General features: G+C 40.6%; 1 protein-coding gene across 2 annotated transcripts; it reads right to left on the reverse strand.

The window, feature by feature from the left end:
• Nucleotides 1-1027: 1027 nt before the first annotated feature.
• On the reverse strand, nucleotides 1028-21923 carry flvcr2b (FLVCR choline and putative heme transporter 2b). Of its 2 annotated transcripts, none has more exons than XM_071537993.1 (11): nucleotides 21342-21923; nucleotides 17713-17854; nucleotides 14004-14144; nucleotides 12579-12646; nucleotides 11427-11530; nucleotides 9948-10058; nucleotides 6377-6482; nucleotides 5951-6062; nucleotides 4423-4475; nucleotides 2947-3103; nucleotides 1028-1133 (listed from the first exon to the last, which is right to left on the reverse strand). In XM_071537993.1, exons 1-10 carry the CDS (start codon nucleotides 21921-21923, stop codon nucleotides 3011-3013), a joined length of 1512 nt encoding a protein of 503 aa, XP_071394094.1. In that variant the 3' UTR covers nucleotides 1028-1133; nucleotides 2947-3010. The 2 variants fall into 2 exon arrangements, with proteins under 2 accessions (XP_071394094.1, XP_071394093.1); XM_071537992.1 differs by having other exon boundaries at nucleotides 4420-4475.
• Nucleotides 21924-22188: the final 265 nt, after the last annotated feature.

The following is a 22188-nucleotide window of genomic DNA, read 5'->3' on the forward strand; positions in this document are numbered from 1 at the left end:
GGTCAAAGTGTGGAGAAGACGGAGAACACCTTTTGGTGGAGGCGGTGTGATGGTGTGGGGCGGCATCTCCATCACTGGAAAAACGAGGCTTGTCATCATTGGAGGCAATCTCAATGCAGAGAGATATCGAGATGAGATTCCGCAACCAGTGGCGATCCCATATCTCCACAGTCTGGGACCGAACTCCATCCTCCAAGATGACAACGCTCGCCCCCACAGAGCGGGGTTTATCAGAGACTACCTCCAGAATTTGGGAGTAGAGAGAATGGAATGGCCTGCCAACAGTCCTGACCTCAACCCAATTGAACACTTATGGGATCAGCTTGGGCGTGCTGTTCGTGCTAGAGTGACCAACACAACCACGTTGGCTGACTTGCGACAAATCCTGGTTGAGGAGTGGAATGCCATCCCACAGCAGTGTGTGACCAGGCTGGTGACCAGCATGAGGAGGAGGTGCCAGGCTGTTGTGGCTGTGTATGGTTCTTCCACACGCTACTGAGGCTCCTGACTGTTTGTTAAATGAATAAATTGTAAAATTGCCAATATATCTTGTTTCTTCCTTGTTACTGATAGACTTCAATCATCCAATCCACCAAACAACACCAAACAAGAGTCAATAGCAACAGCAGAATAAGCTGTTTGGCATTGGCAGAGAAGATTTGGCAAATTTTACATGAGCGCAACCCACATACTCAGCTGTGCTGCTCATCCCACAAATGCATGTTCCTTACAAATGAGGCACCATTTAAAAGGGAAATAGGCTTTCCAACGGTATAAAATGTATTGCCAAGAAGCATTGTTACAACAGAGAAATAATCTACCAAACACAAAGTTCCGAACTTTTTGTGCGATGTTTATAATATAATATGGAATTAAACATTTATACAATTAGGCAAGAGTTACCAACTCTTAAAAGTCTTGTTAGAGGGGAAGTGGGTGTAAACACTTCTTGATTGTGTCTTTCCATTGTAACGGGAAGAGTTGCTCATCATTTTCAAGGCTTGTTTGCGTGTGTGTGTGTATGTGTGTGTGTGTGTGTGTGTGTGTGTGTGTGTGTGTGTGTGTGTCTACAACTTGGCTTCTTTGAGGATTTCAGGTGCAGACATGCTCCCATTCTGATAATCTTCAGGTCCCTGTCAATCAAAACAGGCGTATTAATTCAAAAATCATATAGATTCAATACAGAACCTGTCTTTGGTGAACATGTTTTTGTGTATATTCTAGGTTGGTCTGTCTAGCTTCATACAACAGTGCTTTAGGATTAGCCAAAAACCAGTAACTATACTGTAATTTCTAAATCTTCAAAACTCAAGTATACTAGGCTACTACTAGGTCAGCTAGCTAACACTTTGTGGACAGCTGGGAATTCATACCTGTGCAAAACTTCAAGCCAAATATATTATTAGATGATTGAATACAGAAATATCCCACTAACTTTATAGATTTGTTCTTCTATAGACCTTTTTCACAGCAGCCATTTTGACGTGTCATAGCAGGGTAAACGCAGGTGTAACTAATAACATTAATGATGTTTCTGTTCCATTTAGGTGTTCCAGTGCCATTCCAATGAACCAGCATGCACAATACCAGGGCCTGGCACTGGAACACCTAAATGGAATGGAACCATCATTAATGTTATTAGTTACACCTGTGTTTACCCTGCTATGACACGTCAAAATGGCTGCTGTGAAAAAGATCTATTTCCTTACTTGCATCTAATATCTGGGTCATTGTTGTGCAAAAGATTAGACTTTTAAATTGGAAAATGTAGCACCAGGTAACAGTGTCCGACCTGTGCTGTTGACATTGCCAAACACACAGAAACAGGCAGAACAAAGAGGGCCAAAGTGATCAATAAAAATGATGACGGCACATATCCAACTTGAGTAAGGTAATACGAAAACAAATATGTAGTTATTTGGACTATGTATTTATTCAACCAATAATGATATCTGGACTTGTTCGTGCAGCAGTTTGCATAGCATTACCTGGCTGACAGGAAGATAAATACTGCTGAGAGATTTAATCCTCATAAGCAGAGTAAATATAAATTGGGAGTTCTAATAAGAGTCACAGATTCAAATGACAACACTATATCCTACAGCTCTCCTTCGTGATTGAGCATGAGAGTACTAGCAGACGTTTTAGCAGAAGACTTGTAGGACACAAAATTATATTGTAGAATTCATACCCTGCAACTTTTAAAAACTGATAACACAATGTATAACTGATTCAAGAATGAGCTAATGAAAACTGACAAAAGCACATCAATAAATAGATACCCTATAAAACAATGTTAGATAAATCGACTTGTAGTCTCAAATACTAGGTGAGGGCCTAACCTCCAAAAAACAGCAACTGAATGAATGTATTTTTCTTGTAACATTTTACCCTTTAGGTATTCTTACATTGTATGACTGGACGATAAAGCTCTCTCTGGATGGCATCAGTATTACCAGGGGAGGTCGGTAATCTGATTCTGCCTCTGCACATCACTAATTTCAGTCAATCATCCAGATGGTAAAATAATTTACCGAGGGACCGTGGCAATCCATATAAACTCCCATGCGAATGTGTCGCACAATGCCACTTCCCTTTTACAGTATATGGCTCTGGTAATAAAGATGCCAGGTGCGCATAGTCGGTAATTGCGTGAAACACCAGATGTTGATCCGGATGCGATTAATTATTACCAGCGCTAACTGAAAATACAGTAGGTAGTTTCTGTTGGAATTTTTATTGGGCTAACCAGAGAAAACTGACCGGAGAGGGTTTAAGACTGAAAAAAAAAAAACTGTGTCTGATTAAGTGAATAGTGAATGTGAGCTTGAGAAATGGAGAGAGAACAGGAAGGTCCACAAGTGAAGGAGGAAAAGGTGTGCAGCAGGTGTGGGTGATTATCGACAGTGAGTGCTGATTGCTGGTGCTCTGCAGCTGTGCTCCTACCTTTGCCCATCTGCGTGCCGAGCTAAGATTTGAGGAGAGGTTTTGAAGGGGAAAGGTTTATTGATCAGCCTTGAGGAGGAGGAGGAGGAGGAGGAGTCTGCGGCTGGCTGATCAGAGCCGTGGCCCCGTAGTCCTGTCCCGACATCTGCCCCTCCGCCTAGAACAACAGCTAGGGATCACTACTGGTTTGGAGGTGGCAGGAGCCTCCAATGTGGGATGAAGTTGCCTCAACAGAAGCTGATCTGAGGAGCAATTTTGTGATTCCCCTATTGAATTGTTGCTTGAAATGAGTTTACTCTTTTTTTTGTTGGTTTTGTTTAGTTGATCGAAGTCAATTTCAGTTCTCCTACAAGTGCAAACAAAACCCAGCTTGGGTGTCATGCTTACTAAAGCATATGTCTGAAATAAGGTATTTCAATAAATGATGAACCCCAGTCTGTCCAACACACAATGTTAACACTAGATGTGAGAAATTCAATTGATTCCCTGTCAGCCGTGAGCAGCAACTTCACCCCAGAGCTTGGAGGCCCACGTTTACAGGACAGGTATCAAGAATGACTCTTCTTCTTTTGCCCCAGATCCAGTCACCTCCCTATGGCAGCATTGCTTTGGCTGCCTTGGTATCATTCTCTTCTTATGGCACGTCTTCTGAGTCTGAATATCTAAAAGCCTATATGCATTTCCATAATTTTGCTCCCCATCTTACTGCTTTTACGCACACTAGCGCTTCTTCGTCTCACTTCAACCATCCCCCCTTGATACTTTCTTTCACCATTCACTCAAAGCAATGCTACCAAACGTTTGAAGTCACAATATTGAGTCTCACAACTCGCTGGTGAAAAAGCAGGAAAAGTCCCTTTTAGGATGATATGGATTAATTGGGAATCACAGAAAGGAATCTCATTTTCCAGTATAAAGATAACTTGGTCTCAGTTCAATAAGTTTGTAGGACACTTGTTAGTCAATAAATAAATTACTAAACATCTCAGAACCAACGTCCTTGCTTAGAAAATAAACTTAAAGTAGATGAATAAAGGGCAATGTCTGAGGAATGGCAGATGTATACATTCTCTTACAACATGCAGATACCTGAGAAAGATCGCAAATGGCAGAAATGCGTCAGTAACAGTTTACTAGGGGAAGGCCGCGTTCGACAATATCTTTATGAATATGCAATACTAGGTACAGACATGCTGGTAGGCTGTAAATAGATACAACATGCAGCATGAAATTAGTTACTTTTGAAGCAGCACAAGACGCATAAGTGCATGCAAACCTACGACAGGTTAACAAATTTACCACCCGCCTCTCCAATAGACTGGGTCACTGATACTCAATTATGTTAATATGGTCAACAAAGCGTAATGTACGGTGTCTGATTGAGTATCATTAGGCTGCACAGCATTATTCTAACACCAACCTAACCCAATAACCACAGCATGACACCCTATGTTGGCTCTTGATGACACTTACTGCTGCATTGGCCAGCTGGTTTGCATGTTGTCTCCGCAGGTCAGACTTGATTAAGCCTGCAGGAAAGTACACAGACACAGAACACTGAAAGTATTATCCACTATATTAGATGAACATATCTTAAATACTAAAAAGAATATCTCAGTTACATGCTCCTGCTGTTGATACATATGAGAGGCATTCCTGTCTGTGACTTCATATGAAGATATTCATGACCTAGGAATGACATGAAGTAATAAGGTGAACATCCACTAGATGGCTCTCATGCACAGACATGATAGAACACAGTTGCTCTATTAAAATACTGTACACCTCCCACATGATTGTATGTGGCAATGCATGCAAGTCAGATGAAAATGTGTAATGGATTGTAACTTACTTTAAAACTTGACATTACAAAATGCAGTTGCAACTAATGCCATTTTGCACTTTAGGAAAATGGGTTTCACAATAAATTAGAACTTTTGAACTTTTGTAACTACATTTTGACTGCACTTTTAAGCAACTAGCTCAGCAGTTTCAACAAATAATTTATTTCACAACGCGAGTATTGGGAGTTTGGATGGAGAGTGTTTTTCAACAGCGCTATTTTGAGGATTACAGAACTGGCATAATGACTACAACATGAAGTCCACTCAGATGTTTAAATGCTAAAGAACAAAAGACAGTGAGTCAGTGTCGGAACTGACCTTTGTAGAGAGAGAAGCTTCATTATTGAAAGCATCATGGAGTGTTTTGTTAGTGTGTACAGAGTTTACGCTTCACTGGCTCATGCATTTTTAAGAAGTTATATATTTCTCAAAACCCCCTAAATGGGCCATGCAAAAGACCTAAGTGGTTTTGTATTGGGTGAGGTGTCAAATGAGGCATGAAGTGTCACCTATACTCATAGTGTCAAGAGAACTGTGCAGCAGTACGTTCTTTTGATCACCTTCTGAGGAAAGCCACATTAAGTTAATGGACAACAAAATGTTTACTGTTGTCGTCCAATCGTGAGCTGTTTTGCTAGAACCTTCTGCTTTTTGTGAATGCATTGCTTAATTAAAAACATTCATTGTGAGTGAGGAGCATGTGTGATGGAAAAAGTAAATGTCTGTGGTTACACTTTGTTTCTCCTAAACTTCAGTTAACGAGGGCACATGATTCTTTGTTAAATATCCATCCTCTGTATACAAATAACAAAGTTGCAAAAAAATGTTTAAGGCATGTTATGACTGTGTAGATGTGACAAAAGTGTTTATTATCTCTACAGTACCGAAAAATACATTTGTCACCATTTTGCACATATTCTATCTGCATAATAACATTCAACTCTGAAAACAGCTCTCGAAGTTACACAGTAACATGACCTAAATTCTTGGACTTTAATATTTTCCCAGAAGTACAGTACCAAACAAGGACCATTCTTGTGACAATGCACATACAACTAGTGGCTTGTTATGATGCCTACACAGCAGAGCTATGGGCAAAGTCGCAGAACGACAATCACCTATGGTTCACATTAAAACAGAATCAACATGGAAGGCCCTACCTGTCATTATTGTGCCGATTAGGAGAAACACACAGAGGAAGATGTTTCCTGCCAGTGTGCCGAAGCTGTCAATGATCTTCCCCTGGCAGATGGTGAATATAATCCCGAACACCTGTGCATGCAGAAATGCAATGGTTAGAACTGAAGCGAGTGTTTGCACGCACACACACCCACCCACAAACCCACACACGCACACACTTGCACCCACATGGACACAGCAAAAGACAGATGCTCCACAAATATGCTTCCCCTCACCCTCAAAGCACTCCACCACTTCGATTTCATTACTCACTTTTTTCAGTCCAAACAGTGTAAACACAGACACACAAACATGTGTTCTCATGCAATGTATTGTAGTGGTGTGCTGGGCTTTGCTGCACTACACCGGCTGGTTGAGAAAGGCCCTGTCATATGATCCAGCTGTACCTGTGCTGAACAGTTGAGGAGTCCTGAGGACGTTCCCTCTGACTCGGGGTACGTCAGCTCCACCGCAAACTCAAAGCCCAAAGGCAGGTAGCCGGTCATGAAGAACCTATAACACACATAAGCACAGAGATGCAGAAAAAGTTGAATAATAACAAAATACCATACCAACTTTTTTCCCAAATGTCTTTATTGGTTTTCATAGTTATTTCCCACAAGATATTACAGTTAAAATCATTAGGGATGGGAAGATATGCTTATCTCACGACACGATTCGATGCGCAATATGGGGTTCCTTATTTCAATACAACTTTGATACGATGTAATAAGTAAAAGCTCAGTGACAACAAAGTATGACTGTGCAAAATTATGTTTATTTCTGGGCCACAACTCTTTCTAGCAATGGCATTGGCTTAGGCAAAATGTCATTACAAAGTGCAAATAATATAATTTGGATAGAGAGGTTGTGAAATTGTGATGGTCAAGCTGTCTCATTTGTGATTAGAATAAAATGGAGCTAATATGACGATTCATTTTTCTGCCCCACGATACGTATTGTCACATTTTTGCATTGCGATATATTGAATTTCGATATATTGTTCTATCCCTAAAAATCATACATGATAGACATTCATTTTGGAGTTCTCACCCTCCCACCCACCCATCCCACTGCATACCATATATTATTAAACAATATTCAATATTTATAAGCTAGAATCATATTTTAATTTAATTGTTAACAGGTTTTTCCATGTTCTCGATGTCATAATGGAACGGCATCTTTACTATTTTGGAGACAGTGGATATATATTAAGAGATATTTCAAAAAGTCTTTAGGTTACAGCTGCTTTTTCTGCTGTTGCAGCACAATGTGTGGCCCTTTTTAATTCAGATTCTGATATTACAGGCTGGACAGTGGATTTTCTTGTATGTGTGTGCATGTAGGCCCCAGTGGGTTAGGGTTAGTGGTCAGAGAAGCACTCCTCCTCTACAGGCTCTCTCTCCAGTGGTGCGTGTCCTCACTGTGGGGTGATGTTGTGGAACTTCAGAAAAACAGTCTTGTTCCTAGCTTGAGGACGATGCATTTTTGACATTATCCACTGGGCTTTTGAAGAGTTTAATACGATACACTTACACCAATAAGAGGTTGGAGAATTTTCCCAACCAAAAGAGGAGCGTGTAATCCTTCAATTTAAGTGAAACCATGAAAATCACCAAAATTGGAGTAATGAGGTTTTCACATGACAGCAGCAATTATACCTCTTAAATCTAGACATCAGCTTGCAGCATTTCTGATCTGCACATATTTCTGTATATTTTCTGCATTTGAGTTGCTATTTATTTCTGGAAACATTTCTTTCACATTAGATATGCTGCCTCCATCTATAGATATGTTCTGATAATGAGAACAGACAACAGTGTACATGTGCTCTTGTATGTTGTTACTTTTTCTGTGCATTTGGCACTGTAAACCCATCTGGACTTTTGATAAGGGGACAGCTAATAATACACATATGCAAATCTGCATTCTGTACATATGTTATCTTCCCCTGTAATTTGAATATATTTGATAAGGTGAATAGTTGGGTGAAAAGTGTCTAGTCTGTTAATGTGAAATCGACACACATTTTCACACACATTGTGTAAATATACTGTAAATTCACGTATTTTTGCTTCACACTCATATTTTCTCATTTATTATATATTGCATATATCTTGATATTTTTTACATTTTTTCACTTAATTTCATTTTGTATGTAACATACCTTTTACATTCTCATATTATACATATTTGTCATTAACTTCTTCATTTCAGTGTGTTCTACAGCTGTTATTTTCATACTTTTCATTCCTATATACTGAATACAATAGGTTCTAGTGTTGTAATTGTTGGTTGTGTTATGTTTGACATCACACCATTTGCTCTATTCTTGTTTCTATCAGATTTGTATTTTGCTGTATCCTATTATTTGCTGAAACAATGACCCAATTTCATGAAAGCTTCATCTAATCTAATCCCCCGTTTACCAGCACCTAGAAGTGTCATCTCAGGAACAGGAACATCACATACTTTGAAGTCATGAGATAAAGCCTGAGGTGATGAAGTCTCTGATGTGGTATGATGACCATTTCTTGAGGCTATTTGTTCTAAAGATAAAAGGACATGGTAATTGATTTTAAGAGATCGTCACAACCACCTTCTCAAGTCATTATGAAAGGTCTTGTACAGATTCAGAAGTACGTAGTCACTGTTATAGTGAAAAAAAAGACAAAACGCAACTAAAAGCACAATCCTCTGGGGACACTGGTTGTGCGCACTGGGGAAAAACGTTAACTAAGACAATGTTCATTTTATCGCTTGAGTAGCAGGAATTCCACTGGGGACTTGAAGCTAGCTGCAGCTAGTTTAGTCTCCATTACTAAATCAAGCCTTTTGTGTGTCTACTTAATTTGATGATTCAGTCACGAGTCACATGAATGTTGTATACTGTTTGGCATGCATGCCTGCATGTATGGTATAGTATGTAGGTGTGTTTTCACACAAAGAGTGAACCCAATCTGTGAGATCAATCTGTGCTATTGAGGAGGTGGTTCAACAAATTCTTACATCATTTCTTAACAACTTTAATTAAACTGGATAAATACATGTAAGTTATGCTGGCTACTAAATCTGCTGTCAGTTACAGGAGAGAAGAGAAACATTCAAGTACAATGAGCCTGATAGATCCCTTTCCCCCATAAAGGGTCTAAACGTGCCGTATTTCTAAGTAGTCATACATCACCTATATTTTAATGCATTGCACCAATGTTACTTGGCTTTGATATTTGTAATCTGAATTGTAGAACCATCTTTAACAACCATCTACATAACTGTGGTCACTATCCATAGGTTTTGTCTCCCATCAATAGAAGCAGCATGCATTACCTCTGTTCTACATACCTGGAGCACCAGGTCAGTCTGCACAAAGGCAAAGCTTTAGCTTATAGGTGCTACTGTGTGTGTGTGTGTGTGTGTGTGTGTGTGTGTGGGTATGACTCAAGTCACTTTCAGGGACACACACCAGACTTAAGACCAGTTGACTGGGGACGGCTTGTGCAATTGGGGACAAAAGCCGTGTCCCCAATTGGTAAAAAGCTGATTTTTGGGTTAGTGGTTAAGGTTAGGGTAAGGGTTAGGTTTAGGCAAGTATGGTTATGGTTAGGGTAAGTCTCCAGGAAATGAATGTAAGTCTATGTAAATACCCCAAAAGTGACATAAGTAAGACTGTGTATGTGTGTGTGTGTGTGTGTGTGTGTGTGTGTGTGTGTGTGTGTGTGCGTGTGTGTATGTGTGTGCGTGTGTGTATGGGTGTGTGTGTGAATGCTTATCAAGCCATAGTTGACCACTAAATAAACATGACTGTAAATTATTGTCCCAAATGTCAACAGAAATATTGTACTTGGACATCCCTGGAGAATCAAACATAGAATTTCTGCATGAAAAAGAATGTATTATAATGGGTTACGCTACTCTTTCATTCATAGCGAAAGAAAGAAAGAAAGAGAGAAAAAGAAAAAAAGAAAAGAAAATTACCCAAGAGCTCCAGCAGTGATGAAGACCACCCAAAGGTGTCCCAGACTGAGGGTGACAGCGTAGATGATCATCCCCACCAGAGACATGAAGTAGACTGCTAGGGTAGTCTGTCTGGAAAACACACAAATAGACAACGGCAAAAACTATAAAAAGTAGTTTGGTGGGGAATTATGAAGAACTATGAATAAGTTCAGTGTATCACTGAATCCACCAGTCTTCTTCTCCAGTTGAGAAGAAAGTAAATGACATTTTTATCCAGTTAATTTGAACAGTTCAATTTATGTGGATGTGTTATGTCCTTTTGAGGATACAGTATGTTAGACACCATAGCAGACTAGTTATTTCTTTATGGATTTAATAGAAAATATTATAAGAAGTAAACATAAACATATTACAGACACTTTTGTAAAAATAAGTGATTACCTATTGGATTACCCAGAGACATGTTAGAAGAAATGCATTTAGATTGTTTTGTGAGAATAACAGCAACATTATTTTATACCTTGAAATAAGGGTTGTCCATGGTCCAACAGTCTGACAATTTCAATAAATCACTAATTTAAAGTAATCCAAAAGTAACTCAAAGTAAGCAGTAAACTTATGCTGATAAATTGGAGTATTTGAATGGATTAGTTTTTAGCAGGTAATCAGAAATCTGTAATGGATTGCATTTGAAAGTAAAGATATTGGTAATACAAAAAAAACTATTGGAATCTTACACAACTCTTCAATATTCAATTGATGAAGTGTAGATTTTTTAAATTAAGATTTCTAATTGACCTTTTGACTAGGGTATGGGGAGCCAGAGTTTAATTAAAATGCCTGGCTTAGACTAAAAAGCTTGGTGGGAGTGAATGCGGGTCCCTGCATGTACACCACAAGCATGTGCACATTCCTCCTCGTTTATCAGGGGGCAACACCCTGATAAATAAGGCATAAGGGGTGGGGGCAGAGAACATAAGAGTGGATGGAGGGGGTTGACTCTCGCCCCCCTAGGGTGACCACTGCTTTCAATACAGCCAGACAGCCCACGAGGCAGGACCACCAGGTCAGAAGGGTCAGTGTTATAGCAGCATGCGGCACCTGGATAAACACAGACTGAGCCCCAGCAGCCAACACAGCCATCAACTACAGATAAACACTAAACAATCCATGCAGCAAGCTGAAAATGGACATAACAACAAATAAAGCCTGCTGAGAAAAAAACACAAAGATACTAAACAGTGCTTGCCTGAGCTGGCTAATGACTAAAATACTGGTGTATACGTTCACAACCCTTGGTGGTGAATAAATTTAAGATTTTCCATTTTGTTAAATCTCCCGTCTCTCCTGCCATGTGAACCACGGTTACATTCCCTGTTATGTAAGTATTTATTCTGTGGTCCTTCTCTGATTTCCCACAATCTAAACAAAAGAGAGACTTTACCAAGAAAGGCAGACTGCTGTTCCTGTACATTTGGGCTTTGATATTCGCCTTACTTGTAGGTTTTGGTTTTGTCCAACCAGATGCCACAGATCAGGGAACCGACCATGCCCGCAATGACGATGGTAAGGCCTATCCTCCCAGCATTCACCTCTTCCCCCTAAAAGTTTAGGGAAGATGAGACAGAGGTTAATGACCTTATGGCCTTAGATAGCCTTTTAAAAATAAAGAGGAACGGAAAGGAACAACATTAAGTAGCTTCTTGCATTCTACTCCAACCCCCTATAAACTGGTGACCACTTCAGAGGAATCAGTGAGTAAAACAAGAAGACAAAATGCAGGTCTCTTCATTTCACTCAGGGGGAGTTGGAGGGTTTGAATAAGGCACTACATTGAGCCACTAAACAGAAAATTTAATTCAAGCTACAGTAGGCAAGATTCTTACATAAAAATATACCCGTCTTTGCAGCCTATAGTGAGGCTGCAGAGAAGAACGTCCCATTGACCCTGTAGATTCATCCCATTTGCCCAAATTAAATTCTGATATCAGGTATGGACAATTCTCCAGCCACAAGAAGTGATTAATCAAAACTTAAGAGTGAAATACAAACTGTCTCCTAATTAGCAGTGAGAGAGCAAGATGGACTCGCTAATGTGAACTCTTTTGCCTCTCTTGTCCATTTGCTTTGGTACAAAGTGATCACAGACCAGCCAGGTTGAGTGTGCTGTGCACAGTTTACTGATGTTACGTTACATGACTTCTGGGTATTGAAGTTCAATTTTTTCTGACAGTTACCTCTCACTGGAATTTGGATGTGAATCTACCTAGCGTAGCTTTAATGGAAATTAGAAAACTGAACTGACTCTTCAACCTGCTACTGTCACAGATGTAAATCTGTGATGTAAATCCCCCCCAAGAACATTTTGTATGTCATTTGCACTATTTTCTATTAGCATTTTTTATTGTCTTACTTCTATTTAGTTTTTTAGGATTTCATTGACCAGGGCAACTTGTTTTTCTCTGCACATGACAATAAAAGAACTTGAACTTGACCTTAAGTCTGTAACTACAGGAACTGTAAGACAAGAGTCCTGGGCATTAGAAGTCAAATTGCGTTGGACAAACCAGCAACACACTCTTGCGCAATGCATTGCTAATGTTGCGTTTAACTCTATGTGTCTGCCTGTACACAGTGGGAGTGACTTACAGGGTAATGCTCGATGATCATACGGTTGAGCAGAGTGCCAACAGCGTAGAAACAACCCACGTTCAGTCCTGTGAGTTGGGAGACACTGTCAAGCAAAGTACAAGCAAAACTACAAGACAAAGATATTTCTCAGGACACTTTTCACAACATTAAGGAAATGCTCAGAGCCTCCTTGCGACAGAGTGAACGGTGAAATACTGTAATGTGAGCAGTCAAAGGTTGTGTCTAAGTTGTGTCTAATGAGCCCATCAGGCTAGTTTCCAAAATAGAGATTATTAAGACCAAGGATTTCTATAAAAGGGTATTCCTGCACTGGAAGTTTTCAGTCAGTCAGTAACTCAGAAATAAACTACAGTGCACCTGCTACATAAAGCAGATTTTTTAAACACTTAAGAAAATCAACTCACTAACAGAGTTCATGATAAAATGACTGTGATTAGGTAGCAGCTGAAATTGAGTCCAAATTTAAGATATACAAGTGTTGTTTCTAATTTAAACTATTTGCAAACATTATTGTGACAATTATCCTGTTACATGAATAGAAGTGGAAGCTACAGAACCTGCTCCATCAGTGGCTATACCTCACTGAACTGACAGAGACAGATGGAGCAGCAGCTGAAACACTGCCAAGCAAGGTAGGCTATGAAATGCATTCTGGGACAAGGTGAACCCTGCAGTTATCTGGCAACTCATGAACCATTTGCATTGACAAAACAGACAGGCAGACAGACATGCACACACACAAATACACACAGACCAATAATAGTCACATGAGCTGTTTGCAGCATTGAGAGCATTGTAGGGTCAAGAGAGGTGAAAGTGCTGTAGCTTTTCTTAAAACTCACAGCTGTTGTCATTGTGTCCATTTACAGAGACATGGAATATGGCTAATTATAGAAAACAGACTGTAAAAAAACACATTTAAAAATCCTAGAAGTTTGATCCTTGGGCCAAGAAATCGATCGATCACATTTGTCAAACATTGACAGACTACTGACAAACTTTGAACCCCTCCAGGAAACAATCTCATCTATATGAGTGTTTAAATAAGTAATGGGGTGTAGGCACTTTTATGAGATTCAGTGATAAGATAGGGAAACATCATTACACTTTGACAGGAAAATGTAGACTTCCACTGAAAAAGTCAAAGTCTTGCCTGCAGATGGTGCAGTGGTTGAAACAAAGCCTGAACAAATAAATTCACACAAACACAAAGAGTTTTAAATGCTTTTTAAAGCATTTTTCCTGTTACAGTATATTTAAAGCATTCTATTTAAATCTATTTTTTGTAATTGAGGACTTCTTTGTTCAGAAGTGCTTTTTCCCTAAAATTTTAAAACTGAATTCATATGCCATTATACTGAACACAAAGTCATAAAAACAACAAAATGACAAACATTTCTGTACAGAATGGTGACAACCAACCATAAGTGATGATGAGGAGGATAAAGGGCTTGTTGCGGAGCAGCCTGCGTATGGAGGCTGTGTAGGAGTACTGCTCTGGTGGGATGCTACGAGCTGTGGCCTGGGCCTGAGTGGGAGGAAGCTCAGGACGCTCCTGGAAAACTGACATAGGGAGACAAGACAAAAATTAGCTAAAATAAAGTCCTAATTTTGTTACTTTAACTTAAAGCTACAACATGGAACTTTTTGTCTCCATATGGCTAATCCCACCCTCCTCTCCCTCAATTTGTCAAGTTCGCGCCCCAGCAGTTGTCACTCATCTTGCCATCTACCTTGAAACATCATCTAACAATACTGATGTTCTGCCACGGTTAGCTCTGCTGTTCTTTGCTTTCTTTCTGCTTTCCGCCATTGTTGTTGTTGCTATGACTTCCCTGCACTGTGGCCACTAGCTCATTGTTGGCTGCACTCACAGCAAATTATATACACCCAAAAATGTCTCAAATATTATTGAAAAGCCAATTTCAGACAGCTGCGGAGATTCAGGCATGAACACACAGGGTCCCTGACGGACACAGAGTAATAATGCATAATATATCCTATTCATCTATATGTCTAGAGAGTTCCATATTGTAGCTTTAAGATTTTCTTTTGTCAATTTGCATTTGGGGTATTAGTAGAACCCATGTTAAAATAACAGTAGTTTATTGGTGGACGTAATCTTTGATCCTCTCCACACAACCACACACAAGACATCCAACTGCAACATTCCCCATGTTCACCACATGCACTACTGGGACAAGGGCATGGATTTGTTGTGTCACAGCCCAAATGACCATTCTGCATTTTGTGTCATGGCTCCATTTTGAACGGCTGTAAAGATTTCTTGTTGGATGAGCATACACAAAAACAGACACACTGAACACAATACATCTCCGTGCATGATGCAGGATGTAAATACCCATTCCACTGAGCCTTTCTCAGACTGAAAGAGAGTAAGCCAGTCTCCCACCCGGAGGATTGTCACCTTTGGGGGTGGCCCCAAAGGTGCCACCCCCAAAGGCCTGTTTCAATCAGGCCTTTCTCCTGGGAGAAAGTACATGCAGGCCCTGTGGGGGACGAGGCAATGCAGATGTCTGTGTTTGTGGTTCTTGGAGCTGAGCCAGCCTCCCCCAGGCTGCCTGACCTGAAGACTTGTGTACTCTAAACAGTTCTTGCTAATCTTAAGAAAGCAACCTTTTCATTGATACAGCTGCTCTTTGATTGGACATGGTGGTCATTTAAAAAAAATCAAGCTAATTACTGCAAATTACAGCTGTTTTTTGTGTGTGCCCATTGTTATTCAAGGGAAATACAGAATTTCATTGAAAATAGCCTTTGGAGTGGGCATATAAAACAAATGACTTGTTCATTTATTATAACAAAGTTTTTCCTGCATGCTAATTGTAAGTTGGCACCCATTGTGCTTCCCCTGATTCATTCAACCATATCACATAACCAACTCATATATATGTATTAACACAAACTGGCTTGCTGTCAGTTCTTTTAGGGACAGGCAGCACCCAAACTTCTCATCTCTCCTCTCTTGCATACAGTTTAGGCTAATCTCTGAATCCTGGGACTTTGTCTGCCCTGCTGACTCACAGGCCTGTACCAGGGCCATTACTCAGGAGCCACAGATGGCTCTGCCAGCAGGACAACCCATCACACATGGCATCTTGCATGTGTGTGTAAGTGTGTGTGTGTGAGTGTGTGTCATATCATGAAACTACTGTGACCAACTGGTGTGAATTAACTGGTTGGAGTAAGAAAGAACGGCATAAGGGCTACCCGTAGATTAGTCACATCTCTTGCCAAACACCATCCGTCACATGACCAAAAGGGGGGAAAAGTCTGTACATCCTGTAATGAATCTGTATCCTGTTACATCTTAAGATAGCGAAATTTATGTCTACAGGATGTGATGTGGTCGAACTGAATTGTTTTATGCGTTCAATGCATTGTTATCTTTTATGTGAAATAAAGTGCTTATGACTTGTAATAGCTCAGGATAAAATGAGGTTAGAAAAAGTAAACGCGTCAGATTCAAAGACAAACACAGAGTCATACACACATTGCCAAAATGGAAGCAGTACACACTGTCCAATTCTGCCCAAATGAACACAAGTCATCTAGATTTGCTGTTCAAGGTGAGCTGAAGTTCTGGCATTATAAGGTGTGCTATTAACAGGAGAAGAGACTATAGACAATGCAAACAACAGTGACACTCCTGCTAGCCAATGCTGAGCATGGCACTACTATGGAATGCCTTCACAAGCATCCTTTGTGTTTCTGAATGCAGAATGCTTATAAGCAGCCCGACCCTCCCCCTGCCCCTACAGGACAATGGTTTTTTCATTGGGCTGGTTCCTCACTGCTAGTGACCTGGCCCAGTGCCCTCTACAGAACAGTACTGCACACTTATGACATGGTTCACTACTGGACACATGGCTAAAAAAAACTCATGTGACTCTTACTGTTGTATGAGAGAGGCAGAAAGGGCAATGTATAAATTCAGAGAGAATGCGGAGTGGATTGGTCAGAAAAAAGACAGAGAGAGTGAAAGCGCAGGGACAGCAGATGTGGAGCAGACTGATACTAAGCGATTTTTCCTCACGCCACCTCATATCCTGTTTGCACCATGCCATTTCATATGCCACTTCCTAACTAACTAGCTACAGTCTTCTTGTTTAGGTCCTCTGTCTCTGACATTTGTTGCAGAAAAAGTACGACAAAAACACAAGACTGAGGGAGACAAATACACACTGTACAAAACATACTGGTGTTTTCAGTATTCTGAAACACTCTGTGCATGTACGCCCGTTCTTATGATGTTTCTCCTGACCTCACGTCTCTTACAATAGCAGCTTTTTTCCAATCTCCCCTTGAGGGACGGTTTTGTGTTGGTGTGAACATGCAGGTCAGCTCTTTTTCTTGTCTACTGAATGCTGCTTCTTGTCAGAGTGCAAGACTGCTGTAAACTACAACTGTCACCACTTTGGCTGCTGAATAAGGAATTCCCTTCAGACTGAGCAAATAAGGCCCAGACAGTACAAACCAAAAACTCAATGAAACAAAACTGTTTCATTGACCATTTTATTTCTTTCTCCATATTCATAGAAAGTCATTGAGTACAGGGTATTTTGAAAGTCACTTTTAAGTCCAATTAATCAGCATTGTATGTCCTTATAACATAATACAATTAATTGATAAAGGATAAATTTAAAGGACAACATCGGTGTAATTTTAGCTTTTTCCTATTGGGATTAATGCTCATGAAAAGTTTAAACCCACTGATGTATTTGCCACAGTCGGAAGCTACTATTGCCTGTTCTACTGCAGGTTTGGCCTACATCCCGGAAGTCATAGGCTCCCTTTGTTTTCAAAAACACATTGCAGAGACAAAGTGCTGCCTTGACTAACGTAATCCATCATGTTAAACAACACATGTATTGTATTTTTTCCTAACATGACTTGAGGCCACAATCATTGCAGTTGCACCCGCATCAAAGTTAGTTCCATTCTTTCCTTAAGTTTATCATGTTAGGAAAAAATACAATACACATGTTCAACAGCAATAGCTTCTGACTGTGGCAAATACATCAGTGGGTTTAGACATTTCTTGGGCATTAATGGCGACAGGAAAAAAGTAAAATTACACTGCTGTTATCCTTTAAGGTAAACATCTTACCAATGACAACGAGGATAAAGAGTAAGGTGGCCACTCCTGCTGTAATGTAGAACATAATGCGGATGTGGTGAGCCAGCTCATCCATGTCGTCCACATTAGGCACCAGGATAGGAGGCACTAGGAAACCAATGGCAATACCCAGCTGTAAGACAATGAACACATATAGCCCAAATTAAAGAAAGAAGTTAACTAAATTCAGTAACATGCTACAGGAGTACTCAACCTCCAAAATTAACTGCAGTGAGGATCACCTGTCACCACTGGAATTCAGGCAATTTTCCCTGCTCTCACTAACAATAATTGGAAAATTACTCGTTGAAATGTAGGACTCGTGGCACAGAATGTAGTGGTGCCTGTGGGTCCCAAATGTCGCCAATATTGGTGGTTAGTTAAAGAATAATTCCAGTTATTGTCAGACTAGGCCTTAAAATGTAGAGCTATGTACCTCTCAGTTTGCAGGGAGTGCTGCTTTCTAAGCCAAGCCTAAACAGTCAAACTCAAAAAACAATTAATGCATGCCCTTTCAACATGATAACACTCACACTGCAGTTACACGCGTTTGAATATTTGTCATTAAACAATTATCAGATAGCATGTTATAGTCCATTTGATATTTTTGTCAAATGCTCTCACTCATTTCCTTGTTTATTCTGGCTGCAGCAAATTTGTAAAATACTTACATCAAGTTACATTTTGTACTGTATAGTTCAGTTCCAATTGTAACTGAGCTCTTAATAGTATTGAATCATGCTGCTATGAAACCTGAACATTTTTTAAAAGGATCTATTTTGTTTGACTAAAAGCCTCCAACATAGGACTTCACAACTGGGGAAGGGTGATTTTACAACTGCTTAATTGACAAAGCATTATCAGAAGGTTTCAGCAAGCATGTAACACAATTATCCCAGGACTCTCACACTGAGGTACTAGAAGTCCTGTATGACTCTGCATACCCACAAACAGCAGCCAGACTGTTTGTCAGTATACACTGGTCATGCCTCACTGTATGGACCCTGGGGCAAAGGCAGACATTAAATGGAGATGGACAAGACATTTGGACAAACCTGGTTTCCGAGAACTCCTATGGAACAGGCAGTGGAAACCTCACTCTGGCCAAACCACACTGAGGCAAGGTAGGAAGGAATACCAAGGACAAACACCGTGGCTACCGAGCACACAAACTGGCCAAAAAAAGTGACTGGGAACAGATCGGGACCTGCACTACCGATTTTTATCCATGCACCTATGCAGTTAAAGGCTGAGCCCACCAGCACAACATCCCGGATGCCCCTATTTTCCAGGAGCCACAGGACAGGCAGGATAAGTGGGATGTAGGTGAGCAGGTAGATCAGCGACAGCCAGTCAATGGCCAGCGAGTCAATGTTGTAGAAGCGCATGAATATGTTGCTGATGATGCCGTACTGAAGCCACATGAAGGCATTGCTGCCTGAGACGCTGCTGAAGAGAAACAGCATGACCCAGCGACGGACGTAAAGCTTGGTCTCAGGCTTTGGGACCAGTTCTGCCCGGTCACCGCATGAAGGATCGACGTCTAACCGGGAACCGATGGACATGGCTTTTCCTAAATGTCCTGGACTCCACTGTATGGAAACCAGGCCTGGATTCTCTGCAGCCTTGGACCGAGGCCATTCTTCAACACAAAGTTCAGAATCTGCACGGATTCCTTTCCTAGCATTGTTTTGAGGCATTTCAGCTGTCTTAGAGTGAGTCTGTCCAACAGCCTGAGAGCTTTTACAATTTATCTGTCTGACCTGCTGTCATGCATTGATTCATTTTCCTGAGATTGTCCCCTGAAAGCCTGCCGGAGAGCTACAGCTGCTGGAGCTGCTGTTACTGTTGCCAGTGCTGATGTGTGAAAGCGTCTCTGATAGTGTCCTCAGCCCGTTCACTATACGTTGCTTGTGATGGCATTGAGGCTGGGCCACATGTTTGAATATTTATCATCTCCAGTGCTGTCATGTGATGCTAATATCTGACAATTTTCCAATTCTACCCAAACCCCTCCTACCAACTTAGACTTCTATCGTTTAGCTTAGTGTGCAATTTACAGGGACATTGGAAAATGAAAATACACATATTTCTCTGGGTTGCTGTGAGCCAACTACAGAAGTGCTATAGGTTATTATTTTTCTGTCCTTGTTATTGTTCAGCTATGGACAGTTCATCCCTGACTGTAAAGGCAATACATACAAAATCTTGAAACTGACTTTATTCAAAGTCTAACACTATAGCATTAAAGACGAATACCAGTGTCATCAAGAGCTTAAGCCCATTACTTCTGTCTATGTCTAGTTTACATTCCCCCAATCATTTTGCAATGCATGCCATATGTAATTAGATTTTTATTCATATTTACTTGTTTTTTGTCGTTTTTAAAACACACACTTTCTTGTGTCAAATCTAGCTTGACCTATTGTCTCGGCTAACAAAGATGCCCAAATTAAGAAGACATGGGTGTGGCAATAAAGTTTGTAAGGCGGCATGATCTGAGGGATTATTTCCTGGCGGAGACTTTCATTTCTTCCTATAGCAAGCAGAGCATAACATAATGCAGATATTGATATGAAAAAACACAACTCCCCATACTAAAACCTTTAAGGGTAAGTAAATCGGTCATATGATTTTGTTTTTCTTATTTTATATTTATTTCTTATATATCTAAAAGTGTTGAATTAACTGTGACGGGTGTGGACTTATATTAACACTGGCATAGTGTTGATTTTTACGCTCCGATTTAAATTCACATTGACAGTTTTGCTGTGCATAAGTCTCTTGTCTGCCCATGCGGCTTTTAAAATGCCCTACTGCTACCAATTTAGATAAACAATATAGAGAGTGGCTGACTGTGTGAGTGTGTGAGTGACTGTGTGTGAGCATGTGTGAAAGTGAGTGTGTAAGTGTGAGTGAGGTGACAATAGCAGTGATCTTACATTTTCTGTAAGTCTATCTTAACCAGGGCAATGCCTATTATTTAATAGCACGAGTTTTCGTAAAAAGGGAACTGAGGAAATTCTTCTTCTCTTTTTTGTATGAGAGTGTGGTTGGGAGCCACAGTATAGAACAAATGTCAAATGAATGAGCATCATAATTTCGCAAAAGTCAATTACTAAGCAGGAAGTTGACCATAAATGAGGATCATCAGAGTCCACAGTGGAACAAAAAATCCAGAAAACAATGTACATGGTTAAAGTCCTAGAATAGCCTACTGTGTGTTGAGCATCATGCCTGCCACATACTTAAATTTTTTTTTTTATATATGTCACTTGTCAGATTGGCTAGCCCCATTTGGATTGTTCCCATTAATTCTCCTCAGCAAACAGTGCACACCCTAGTAGCCTATTTTTCCACGTGTGTTTTTGAACGTGTGTCTTTCATACTGATGACAATGATCTATCACCTTTGTAAACTGTTGCGGATGAGGGCACCCAAGAGAGGCACCGTGGTCGCGTGAACGTGCGTAATTACGCAACCTGCCAAGTGGATACGTGGAGATGTCCAAGTGCGATCGGTGGGGAAACTGCAGTTTTTCAATGATATATTACATCAACCAGTGATCAAATAGATGCACAGTTACTCTTTAAATCGGAACGCCCTTTTTTCCAACATACCTGATTCCCGAAGACCCCGATGGAGCACGCGGTGGATACCTCCTCTGAACCAAACCATACTGACGCTATCCTCGACGGCATCCCGAGGATGAACACCTGCGCAAACGAGCAGGAGAACTGTCCGAGCAAGGTAACGGCGAACAGGTTGGGTCTGACGCTGGCCAGCTTGATCCATGTCCCCGCACAATTCAACGCAGTGGCCACGAGCGCGATGACCCGGAGCCCCTTCTTATCCAGGAGCCAGGTCACCGGGAAGATGAACGGAATGTAAGTCAGCATGTAGATCATAGACATCCAGTCAATAGTGAAGGCGTCGACGTTGTAGAACTTCATGAAAATGTTGTTGATGATCCCGTACTGTATCCATTGGAAAGAGTTGCACAGAGAATAGGAGCTGAACAAGAAGACGATGAGCCAGCGCCGTTTGTACAGTCGGGTGGGTCGCACCGGTTCATGACCGTTCTGCTGAGCTTCAGTGCGCTCCACGGCGTCTCCAGAATCCATTATTACATGTTTCTCTAAATCCGTAATATTATGATTGTCGTTTATTTCAATATCACCCAATGCTTGTTTTTCGCCCATATTAAAACAGTATAGCCTACTGATCCTCTATAGCCTAGACATATAGGCAACTCATAGAGCCTAAAAGTTTTCTATTGCACTTAAATGACCTTACTACTCTATAGGCAAGTAGCTTGAAGTGACTCATGAGCGCGAACAGGCAACACTATCTATTCAAGTGTCACGTTAACAACAATGTAAGATTAAAACATGACGTGTTCAGCTAAAACTAACAGTACAATTTAAAGGCTAGCCTATACTTCAAAGCTGTAAACTATGGTTTGTC

This window comes from Centroberyx affinis, unplaced genomic scaffold, assembly GCF_046629955.1.
Source record: "Centroberyx affinis isolate AG114_WGS23_722 - 3 ecotype Tasmania unplaced genomic scaffold, CSIRO-AGI_Caff_v1 ptg003179l_1, whole genome shotgun sequence".
NCBI lineage: Eukaryota > Metazoa > Chordata > Actinopteri > Beryciformes > Berycidae > Centroberyx > Centroberyx affinis.